Here is a 12061-nt window from a genome sequence, read left to right as displayed (position 1 = left end):
GTGCCCTTGGTGACAGCCAGCCGGGATGGGCCTATCAGTGGCCTGGGCCTTGCCCAAGCCTCCTTCTGCTGGGCAGCACCTCTGGACCTTTCTGAAGGTCTAGGCAGGCCTGAGAAGGAAGGTGCCTGGGCACCTACCTGGACTCTAGAGGAATCCAGAAAGCACACGGCAACCTCTTGCAGCAATGAGGGTCGGCCACCCTTCCGGCTTGTATTCCGTGCCCATGTCATTGCTCATGCGAGTCCCCAAGGATACCTACAAAGCTAGCAGGAGGCAGAGGTGTGTCTCCACTCGGCCAGCACCCGGTCCAGCCCCTCCCCCTTTTCCCATCGCAGCTCCACTCCTGCCCTTCCCTCCTTCCGAAACAAGCAACACAGGTGACTCGTGCCTTGAGGAAGGCCATTTATTTCCAAGATAGAGACTATACTTTTAAGACAGGACTTTTCAGAAGCAGGAAATCTTAGTTGTCGCCTAGAGAGGTGTGTCAAGGACACAGTGAAAGGAGACATGCGCACGTGGGGCCAGAGGCTTATCCAACACTGTTACAACACTTTTTTAAATGAGCAAAACATCTTTAAAAATCCTTATAAATTCTTTATAATATGTTACACATTTAGAGACAATATTTACAATAAAAGGATCAGGGAGGGAAGAGAGAGAAATCTACTTTACAGCAAATCTTTGCATAAAACAAGAGGACCGACAGACGTGGCAGTGGGGTTCACAACCCCACCCGGGCTTCCCTGGAATAAGTGAGGGCATGTGTGGGGAGGCCTGGTGGTCTGAGGTCTATTTACAAAGTGTGGGGAGAAGAGGGGGCTGGGTCCCGCCCATCCTGAAGGAACAGCGCAGCTCAGACCCCATAAATCAGTGTGTGTGTGTGTGTGTATGTGCGTGTGCGTGTGCATGTGCGTGTGTGTGTGTGTGTGTGTGGTGTGAGAGAGAGGAGGGAGGGAGAGAGAGAGAAAGAGAGAGAGTGAGACACCAGGGATGTTTCCTACGCCCCCTCCTAAAGGAAGAAGGTGGGGTCTGTGTGCCTGGGTTGTGGAAGAAGCAGGCATAGCTAGAAGAAGGAAAAGACAGGCAAGGGAGGTCCGGGGAAGTGGTGGCGGGGGGAGGGGGACCCTGGACCCTCCCCGAAGTCTCTGGGGAACCGACAGCTAGCTCCCCATGGTCAACACGCTTAGTGAGGGTGGTTTAGGGGTTGGCAAAAAGTTGGTGAGGGGAGTAACCCTGGTAAGAGTCTCAGTCCTGCCTCTGTGGAGCGGCCCTAACTTCCTTCCCTGGCTCCGACAAGCAGCAGGGGCAGGATCCCTGGAGGCAGCAAGGGCAGGGCGCCCTGGTGTGCCTGGTGGGGCAGGAGTGGCAGAAGTTGCTACGGAAACACCTTCTGACAGTGACCCGTGCACTGGCCCACAGGCCCCTCTCCCCTGGGGACACCACCCAGCTCCATCTCCTCTCCCCTGGCATAGTCACCCCCTTCCCCTCAGCGAGGAGCGGGGAGCTAATGGACAGGGGCGGAGGAAAGGAGCCAAGAGCCAGCATCACCCTGTGTCGTTCCTTTAGTCCGAGACTTGGGGGTTCCCTATCCACACCCCATGGCCAACAAGGGTCTCTAAGTGCAGACACAGAAGGACCCACTCTGTCACACAGCCCCCAGCAGCCTGGCCCCTCTGTCTCCGCCCCCCACCCCTTACCTCCGGGGTCCCCGCCCTCCCACTGCTCGTCCCGCCGGGCCTTCCCGCCTGCCCACCTACTACCCACCCCCGCACACAAACCAGGGAGGCGCGGCCTGCAGCGCCAGACGCACCGCGGGGCGAGAGGAGAGGGGGTGCCAGCCCGAGAAGACTGCGGCAGGGCGGCCGGTCACAGACACTGGTGGAGGCGGGAGGCGGCCGAGCGGCGCGGGGGCTGGCTCTGCAGGGGCCCCGGGTCGCCGGGCGGCAGCGAGGCCGCGGACGACGGGGCCCGCGCCTTGGTGGACTCCAGGCTGCTGAGGCCCGAGTCCTTGTTGTCGCTGTGCGCCCGAGGGCCCGCGGGCTCCGGGGGGCCGCCGCCGCCCAGCTCCTTCCACTCGTTGAAGTTGAGGTCGGTCAGCGGGCTCTGCACCACCACCGTGTGGCGCCGCCAGCTGCTCCGGCGCCGCCGCGTCTCGGGCGATAGCGGCCGCCGCAGCCGCACGGCCAGCATGTCGTCGGCGGTGCCGCGGAGGCGCAGCCGCAGCGCCTCGATGCGCGACGGCCGCGAGCCCAGCGCCGCCACCGCCGCGGCCGCCGGGGGGCGCAGCGACTCCTGGCTGCTGGACGAGGCCGAGCCCGGCGGCTCCACGGCGCGGGGACCGCCCCTCCCGGCGCCCGCGCCCGCGCCCTCGGCGTCCGGGCGGCTGCGGGCCAGGCGGCGGCGCGCCAGGGTGTCGCAGGGCATGAGGCGGTGCGAGCTGAAGGACGGCCGGCGCGCCGGGCGCCCCCCGGGCCCCGCGCCGGCCTCCGTGTCCGTCTCCACGTGGCTCAGCTCGCTGCGCTCGTCGTCCGCCTCGTCCCCCGCGCCCGGCCGCCGGCCGCCCGCGCCCGAGCACACGCTGCGGTCCATGGTGGACAGGGTGGAGTAGCCCGAGACGATGGAGCGCGTGTCCGCGGCCGGCCGCTCGTCCGGCGCCGCCGGGGGGCTGAGGCGGCCGGCGGCCTCGGGGGCGGCCTCGGGGGCGGCGGCGGCGGCGGCGGCGGCGCCCGGCAGCGGCCCCTGCGGCTGGTCCCGCACCCCCGGCGCCGGCGCCCCCGCCTCGGGCTTGTGCGCCTCCTGCTCCGAGTCGTCGTCGGTGCTGCTGCCCAGCCCCCGCGCCTCCCGCCGCTTCTTCCGCTTGCGGTTGACCGCCGAGATGAAGGAGATCGCCAGCATCTCCCGGGCGTACGGCTCCTTCTTGGGGGCCCACGAGCCCTGCGCGGGAGACAGGCCGAATGCAGGAGGCGCCCCCGCACCGCGGCCCCGCAGCTCCTCCCCGACGGCTGTGCCCGCGGCAGCGTCACCACCCACCCGGTCCCCACCGGCGAGCCGGCCAACCCCGCAGCCCCCTCGGCACCCGCTCTGGCCTCAATCCAGAGACTCTCGGCTCTTTCCTGTGAGCTGGGCGCCGGTCCCTCACCTCCGCCCACCTTCCACTCCATTCCCCATGCCCAGCGCTAGCGAAAGCCTTTTAGACACGGCTCTGGTGATAAGAGTCTCTCAACAGGGAATACACTTGACAGTTTGAACCCATTGCACCTAGACTGTCCCGGGTGATAACCACCAGATCCTGGCGGGGACCTCCCTCTGACCGCGGCTTCTACCCCTTCCATCTCCACTCACCCCCACCCGGGAAACCTGCCTTTCCACCCACTCCGTATGTATGGGCCTTTCCAGGGCAATAGGCCCAAGTTCACTTCCCTTTCCCACTGCAGCCCGCGGGCGGGTGTTTCAGCCAATCCACCAGCGTGCCACCCACAATCCGCATCCCCACATCAATGCAGCTGTCAGCTCTGCCGCCAGGAGTGGCCACACGATCCTGCACAATCCGATGGTCTGGATGGATGCTGCTCCCAAACACTGATTTCCAACCCCACACTGGGCACCTTCCTGCCCCGTTCTCACTGCTCAGCCCTGTGGGTGTTTTCTTGTCCTAGCCTTCCCGGATGCCCCAGCAGAGCCCACGCTGCCCATCACCGGCCAACACCAAACTACCCCTTGAACTCCAGAACTCTCCTTCCAACCGCAAGACCCTCTCAAGCAAGGTTTCTGCAGGCACCCGAAATTCACCTATCTGCAACTGCGCTGTGCCCCCACGCCCTGCCCCAAACCACCTGCATGCACGTTCCCCATCTTAAGGTGATTCTCTGCCTCCTCCCTCTCCCCTGCTTCTTCTCAATGCCCCCGAAGTGACTCGCAAAGCCAGCCCATCCTCACCATCGTCTTTTCAGGCCCTCACACGGCCTTTTCTGGGCCTTTCTGCCCTCTCCTGATAGGACTCCCTGCCTCCACCTTTGCCTTACCCCAGTCCCTCCTCCCCTAGAGCAATCAGTCCTTCTAAGACTAGGTGGGAATCTGATCACCTCCAGACTCTGCAGGGCCCCTCCACCCCCACCAGGATGAAGCTCAGACACAGGGCCCTTCACAATCTGGTCCCAACTTTCCCAGCCTACGGCCCTCCCTACCCCAACCCCAACCCCAACCCAGCCTACACTCCGGCCAGACTCACCTGCATTTTAACACTGGCAGCCCTTAGCCATCGCCCCCCAGCCCACCCTATGTGCTGGGTGTGCTCTAAATCTTCCTACTAGGCCCAGCTGAAACCTGGCAGCCTCCGTGCGGCCGCCTCCCAGCCCTCGCCTCGCCCTTTGAAAACACAGCTGCACCTGCTCTTCTCCCATCAGGATAGGTCTGTTTCCACATCATCTGCATCACTTGAGCTCCTTGAGAGCAAGGTCTGTGGCTTATTTGTGTTTGCATCCATGACCCCTAGCTCCATGCCTGGCACATAACAGGTGCTCAATAAATGTTAAGTGAAGGGCACATGGGTGAATGCAGTCCCCTCAACACAGGAAGCCCTGCGGCAGCAGAGGCTGAAACTGCTCCCCCTGCTGGGCTGGAACGGCCTGCCCTGTGACCCCTCCTCACAGGCCACCTCCTGGTTCAGCCACAGCGTTAATACTGAATGGAGACCCAGAGAAGCCTCGCGTGGCCCCTGCAATCTACATACTCTCTCTCACATCAGCTAGTTCTGAGAAAGGTGATGCACGTCAGGGAGTCAGGATTCAGAGGCACGTGGCTCCCGGGCCGTGGCTGGCAACACGGCTCCCAAAGGCAATCCCTGGAGTTGTGCAATATGGGGGCTCTGCTGTGATCTCCCCGAGGCACAGGGTGGCCAGTGCCACTTTCTCGTCTGGCCAATGCTCTCGGAGAGACTTGAGAGGCCACTAGGACCATCTGATCGAATTATCCTCTCCTCCTGCTAGTTACAGAAGCAGTGAGGTCATGATGGTCCCTTCCAGGAATGCAGAGGTCAGTACGTGCACAGAAAGGTCAAGGGGTCAGCCCAGGAGAGGCTATGGGAAGCCAGGAGGCTAGCAGGAGCAATGGGTGGAAGTAACATGGAGCTAGGTGCAGGTCACTGTAATGAACTTGCTCCCTGTCACAGCAATCTTCTGATGGAGTGAGCTCCCTGCCCCACAGGTGTGCAGTCAGAGGTTCTATGGAGAGGTTGCAGGGACCTCTGTCCCAGACTAAAGCAGCCTTCTTTCTTTCTGCCCAGTACACTCTTCTTCTTCTTTTTTTTTTTTTGAGAGAGAGAGCGAGCGTGCAGGTAGGGAGGGGAGGGGCAGAGGGAGAGGGAGAGAGAGAATCCCAAGCAGGCTCCACGCCCAGCGCAGAGCCCACCACGCGGCTCTATCTGACGACCCCGAGATCATGACCTGAGCCGAAATCAAGAGTTGGACACTTCACCGACTGGGCCCCCCAGGCGCCCCGCACCCCCACTATATTCTTCTGATATATAATGAGCATCTACTTGGTGTCGGGCACACTGGGCTCACGGGGACCTGGCCAGTGCTTGGAGACCCAGACCGAAATGAGTCCAGTTCGATCACCAATGTTTAGTGATTTCACCCACTACTACAGACAGAATTGTGTCCCCCTCCCGAAGCCATCTGCTGAAGCAAGCCGGGACCCCCGTGTATTTGGAGATGGGGCCTTCGGCGGGTAATGCAGTCATGGCCTGATGGTGGCATTGGTGTTCTTACACAAAGAGACACCAGAGAGCTGGTGCTGTTGCTCTCTGTCTCTGCTCTATGAGGACAGAGCGAGAAGGCAGCCATCCACAAGACAGGAAGAGAGCTCTCAGCAGAAACTGACCATGCTGACACCTTGATCTTGGACATCTAGCCTCGAGAACTGTGAAGAAATAGATGTCTGTTGTGTAAGCCACCCAGTATGTGGCATTTAGTTACAGCAGCCCGAGCTGACTAAGACAACCCCCTTGGCCATCCAGCTCTAAGAGTTGGGCAGCCGTGCTCGCCTAATGGCTCTGTCCCAGAAGGCAGGCTCTGGAGCAGCCAGGACTAGCTGGCTGTGAGAGCTGGTTCAAAGAACCAGCTTTGGTTTCATTGATTTTCTCGATTGTTTTCAATTCATTGATTGATGCTCTTGTCTTTATTCTTTCCTTCCTTCTGCTTGCTTTGGGCTCTCCAAAAAGCATAGTTATCATAGCAGACGTATCTGGCCATTCCCATATCCCCATAAATGGGGATAAATATCAGGCCTCATTTACGGATGAGGAAGCTGAGGTTCACAAAGAGGTTAAGCAACTTGCCCGATGTCCCGAAGCTACTGAGTGGTGGAGCCAGGACTCAGTCCCAGGACTGTGTGTGCTTCTGACCACTGGGCACGCTGCCCCCCGGGCGCCTAACTCCCAAGCCAGATCCTTCTCTTCCCCCAGACGCCTCCCGAAGCACTGCCAAGGTGAGTAGCTTCTCTGCTGACCTCATACACACACTCCTTCCCACCCGCCTTCCCAGTGACCAGCAACCTTCCTCAGGGCCACGGGCACTTCTCCCAATTCCCTTGACCAAAAAGCAAAGAGCAGGATGGCCTGCCAGAATGGCTTTGGCACTCACCTTGGACTTGGCTGAACTGCAGGTGGTGGAATCTGTTGGGGAGAGCGAGAAAGAAAAATGAAAGTTAAATTGGGACAGGGGGAGGCTGTCTTGTGAACACGATTCCCTCTCCTCGGAGGCTTCAGAAACCAGGGAGTTCAGACACCTGAGATCTCCCCAGGCCCTGGGAGTGTGAAGGGCTTCTGATGCCATTTCCTGTGGGACAGGGATGGAGCGGCTAATGATGTCAATCACCTCTTCCTTTTGAGGCAGGAAGTGACATCAGGCTGCCAGTCCCTAGACCCTCGTTTGCCAGGGTCAAGGGCAAGCAGTGGGGGGTGGGGGAGCTTTTCTTTGGGCCTAGTTCCTCTCCCCTCCCCTCCTGTCCCTGTTACTCTGAAGCACTGGAGAGAAAATGCCAAATATCAGATGCAGTCCACAGAAACCACAATGAAACACAGCAAATCACAGATGCTCTGAAGGAATGGAGACCACACAGTGCATAGACAGGTGGGGGCCCTACATCTACCTCTAGCCCACCCCAACTCCAGGACAGGAGGAAGACGACGGGCCCTGTGTAGGATGGAGTACAGGGGCAGACAGCAGGTGGGCGGGACACAGGAGGTAGAGTGGGCTGGTGATTTGGGCCTTGCTAAGCTCCAGCTCCAGCTCCAGACTCTAGCTCAATCTGCCCTGATGGGGCAAGGCCCCTGTTTATTACCAGAGTTATGAAGAAGAATAAAAATTTTACATCCGTGGGACTTGGGTCCCACTCCCTTAATATCATTGGGGTGGAGAAGGAACCAGAAACCAATCCCGGCAGGGTTTTCTCCAGGCTGATCTAAGGACCTCCCGGGGTCTGATGGGGCAGTGCGCGGGCACAGTTAATCCACACTCTCTGGCAAGCAAGTGAGTCCTCCTCCCCAGCCCTCCCCTGCACACAGTGAGAAGAGCAGATGGCCGACCACACAGTGAGACACACGGGGCAGGGGTGCGGCAGCAGGTGATTAGAAGAAACGGGGGGCTCCTCTCTGCCACCCCCTCCCACCTTGTCCTCTGGCCCCCTCCTCAGCCTGCCTCTGGGAACTAGGGGTGCTGTGGAATGCCTCCGTCAGAGACAGGAGCAGTCAAAATACTAAGGGGAGCTCCTCCATGGGGCGGGCCAAGTTAGTGCCGTGAGCCAAGAAGGGACTGCTCTGGGCTACTCTGTTCGAGGCTCTACGCCCAGAAACAGGACTAAGGGGCTGAGTGACCAGGGGCTCTGGTCTCAGACGCGGGAAGAGCCAGCCCTCGGAGGCAACTGAGGCAGGAGCTGCAGCTATAGAGGGGCTTCTGGGGGTGACGTCACCCGTGTCTAGACAGGCTGGGTCCTCCTTACAGCCAAGCCTCCTCCTGTCCGGATAACCCGAAGTGGCCGGGCTCGGCACAGAGAGAAGGCCAGAGTTTGGGGACTGTGGGGGGCAACCTGTGGTGCCCAGACTTCCTGGCAAGGGGATAGGATCTGCCTCCAACAAACCTCCTTCCTCCTGAGAAGGGGCTTTCGGATGGGAGGGTTAGGGTGGGGGTAAGCTGTTAACAAGCGTGGGGAGCTGGTATGTCACATCGAGGTGCTCACAGCCCGGGACCTTTCTGCCTGCCCCTCGGGCCTGCCCAGCCTTCTTATAATCACCCGCCACTGTTAGTGACCGAGGCCGCAATGCCACACTGTACCCTTTAAATCTCCAACAGGTCCGCTGGAGGAGGGGAAGGAGAGAAGAGAGGGGCAGGGTCCAGGGGCGGGAGGAGAGCACAGGGAAAAGAGAGAGGAGGGTGGAGGGGTGCAAGGAGAAAAGGAAGAAAAATTAAAAAGAGGAAATATGCCCAGAAGGACACAGCCCGTGAGAAATAAAAAGCTCAGGAAGGAAACCAGTGAAGGAGGGCGAACAAAGCCCCTACCCAGCCCCGGGGTCCGCTGAGCAGACAAGGAGGCGGGCGCACAGGCAAGCCGGACCTCCCTAGAGCGGAGAAGGCCCTGCCACAGCCCAGTCTTGGTGGTGGGGGGCAGGGAAGGGCCCCACTGGGGCAGAGCAGGGAAGCTGGGCATCTGGCCAGGCATCTGGGACCCTGGGGAATGCGGATCCCACCCCCACCCCCCACCCCTTCCCAAGCCCCTGCACTCACCTGAACCTGGGTCACCAGGGGGCACTGTCCTGCCAATGTTAGGCAGGAGGTACTCAATGTTGGGCACTGACTGAGGCTCCTTGTCATCCACAGGAGTCTGCAAACAGGAGGAGGGTCAGCCAGCATGCCCTCAGATGGCCAGACTGTGGATCCCGCAAACTGGGGTAACCTGAAGGCAGGGCCCATGACTCCTCCAGCAGACAGGGCTCACCAGGGCAGCTGCTGTCTCTCTCTTAAGTCAGGCACTCTTGAGGGCAGGTCCCACATGTCCCCCATTAGACTATTTTGTGCCTTCTCCAACACCTTGATTGAACCCCCAAAGGCTGGAGCTCCTCCCTCAGCTGAAGGCAGGAGCTGTGTCTCCCCCATCAGGCTGGACCTTCCTAAGACCTGTATCCTCCAGATAAGACTTGGACTCAGTTTCTCCCCCCTTAGACTGGGGGCTCATGAAGGCAAGGATTGTGTCTCCCATTAGATTAGAGGCTCCTGAGGAGAGGCTCTATGTTTCCTCCATCAGACTGGGAAGCCCCAAAGACAGGGACCTTCCCCCTGCTTGAGTCTTGCTGCCTGCCCCCTCCCAGCCCCCAGCCTGGGAGGAGGGCCCACCTCAGCTCAGACCCACCCCCGCCCTCCCTCTGCATCACTTACTCTCTCTCCCTTGTCCTCATCATCGCTGAAGAACCAGTCTGACTGCAGAGGAGACAAAAGGAAGTGAACTCAGTGTGGAAAGGGGCTGAGAGAAGACAGAGACACAGCCTCCTGACCTGCAGAGTCCAGAAGACCCCACTCAGACGCCAGATGGAGCGGGGCAGGAGCGGGCACCAGGAGGTGAGGGTCCCCCCTCTTTTCAACAACCCCCATCTGCACCTGGCTACTAGAAGTCCCCAAGGGAGGTTGATGAATCCCAGGACCCAACTCCACAGGCTATGAGAAACCCGTGGGGAGAGAAAGGACTGGATCCCAGTGTGGGAGGGAAACGCAGCCTGGACTGGGAGGGGGCTGAGGACTGATGGAGGGCCAGCTCAGGGAGAGCTTCTAGGCCTGTCTGTCACTAGACTCTGTACAGGGTGCATCACGGTGGCTCTCTCCCAACCGCAGGCCAGAAGCGGGAGGGTGGGGGTGGGGGGGCAGCAGCGCCATCTAGTGCCGGCTGGGGCGACTGCAGGGAGAAGGCCAGTCGTGGCTGCCAGAGCTGTGTACCCCTCCCCAGCCCTGGGCACCACACTGCCTTGGGGCGGGACCCCCTCCCCTGGCCAGGAAAGAGAAGTGCCTGGAGGGAAGTGTTAGGAGGTCCCCCGAGGGGCAGGCAGGCAAGGGTTTTCACATAAATGTCAAACAGGATAGAAAATAAAGTAAAAATCCCACTCTTAAATACATTTTGTGAAATTTGAGAATCTTGAAGATAAAACCCTGAAAGTTTTCTGAAAAACAAAAACAGATTGCTTGCAAATGAGCAAGTATCAGCTGTAACTAGAACTTTCGGCAGCAGCAGACACAAGAAGACAATATTTTCACTGTATTGCTGGACTACAAACGCAAGAATTTGGAACCTAGGATTTTATACCCTGCTAAACTCTCACTTTTGAGTGTGAACTACAACTATTCTAAGACATCAAAAAGCTTACTGCACAAAGACTCTCTTAATTGTGTACATGAGCTCATAAAGAAATGACTCCAGGGTGGAGCAACAGGCTCTGAGAAGTAAGGATGGATAGTAGCGTAGAAAAGTCCATTGTCGACCCAAGCAAGGATACTCACACACATATACAAACACACACAAAGTATCTCCACGACGCTGTGGATTTCGAACACAGAGGGAGAAACCTCTCTGCGTATGAGTGAGAATACACAAGGTACTTGGCTTTTAGATGTGGTGGAAGGAAGACAATGGATATTGATGAGTTTAGAAATTGTCAGTGAAAATGAAACGTAAGTATGGGCTGTTATAATTGTATGATTAAACACAGTATGGACTTTATAAATTGTGTAATTTTCACATCAGGAAAATAAAAGTCAGTTCATCCAAAGCAAGGTAGGACAGACTGAAGAGAGATAAAATGAAAATGGGGTAAAGAGAAAACGACATTTAAGATAGCAGAGATAAGCCCTAATAGTACAGAAATTAGAATCAAGCAAATGAGCTAAGCTCACTGATTGAAAATTAAAACACACAGAGGGGTGCCTGGGTGGCTCGGTCGGTTAAGCGTCTGTCTTCGGCTCAGGTCATGATCTCAGGATCCTGGGATCAAGCCCCATGTGGGGCTCCCTGCTTAGCGGGGAGCCTGCTTCTCCCTCTCTCTCTGCTGTTCCCCCCTGTGCTCTCTCGCTCTGTCTCTCAAATAAATAAATAAAATCTTAAAAAAATAAAAATTAAAAAAAAACATGCAGCATATTTGGGGCGCCTGGCCGGTTCAGTTGGTAGACTGTGCAACTCTTGATCTTGGGGTCATGAGTTCAAGCCCTACGTTGGGCATGGAGATTACTTAATAAAATAAAATACCGTTTGTTTAAAAAAAAAAAAATAAGCAGAGAGAAAGTTGGTTTGGAAGGACACATATTAACCTATTAGAGTGGGTCATTATGGGGGGGCAGAGTGGGTAGGAATGAATGGGGGAACAAGGAGACTTGCAGGTTGATTATGACCGTGTGCCATGAACCTCAGTTATTATTCATCACAATCGGGCATATTATTAATCCAAATAAGTAGCACAGAAGAGAAACAAGAAAGAAAAGAGAGAATAAGAAATAATGCAAGATCTAGGGGTGCCTGGGTGGCTCAGTCGGTTAAGCATTAACCTGCCTTCAGCTTGGATCCTGGGATTGAGCCCCGCATCGGGCTCCCTGCTCAGCAGGGAGTCTGCTTCTCTCTCTTTCTCTCTCCCTCTGCCCCTCCCAACTCCTACGCACATGCGTTCATGCACATGTGAGCTCTCTCTCTCCATCTCTCTCAAATAAAGAAATAAAATCTTAAAAAAATAATGCAATGGGGCGCCTGGGTGGCTCAGTCGTTAAGTGTCTGCCTTCGGCTCAGGTCATGATCCCAGGGTCCTAGGATCAAGCCCCGCATCGGGCTCCCCGCTCTGCGGGAAGCCTGCTTCTCCCTCTCCCGCTCCCCCTGCTTGTGTACCCTCTCTGGCTGTCTCTCTCTCTGTCAAATAAATAAAAATAAAATCTTTAAAAAAATAATAATAATGCAAGATCTAAAGTCAGTCTTCTCAGGCTCAAGTTCACCTCAGGTAAATGATCTCTCTGAGTCTATTTACTTATCTGTAAAATGGACA

General features: G+C 57.4%; 1 protein-coding gene across 5 annotated transcripts in view; it reads right to left on the bottom strand.

The window, feature by feature from the left end:
- Positions 1-389: 389 nt before the first annotated feature.
- ARHGAP23 (Rho GTPase activating protein 23) overlaps positions 390-12061 on the bottom strand; it is a 78024-nt gene continuing 66352 nt past the window's right edge. For all 5 annotated transcript variants that reach the window (XM_078065648.1, XM_078065646.1, XM_078065647.1 and 2 more), the window contains 4 exons: positions 9429-9470; positions 8781-8877; positions 6642-6673; positions 390-2934 (listed from right to left, as the gene is read on the bottom strand). In XM_078065648.1, the coding sequence (XP_077921774.1) occupies positions 1867-2934; positions 6642-6673; positions 8781-8877; positions 9429-9470 (1239 nt within the window). In that variant the 3' untranslated portion in view covers positions 390-1866. The remainder of the gene's footprint in view (positions 2935-6641; positions 6674-8780; positions 8878-9428; positions 9471-12061) is intronic.

This window comes from Halichoerus grypus, chromosome 2, assembly GCF_964656455.1.
Source record: "Halichoerus grypus chromosome 2, mHalGry1.hap1.1, whole genome shotgun sequence".
NCBI classification, from domain to species: Eukaryota; Metazoa; Chordata; class Mammalia; order Carnivora; family Phocidae; genus Halichoerus; species Halichoerus grypus.
The sequence above is the reverse complement of the archived record's forward strand: the minus strand, read 5'-3'. Positions and strand labels throughout refer to the sequence as shown.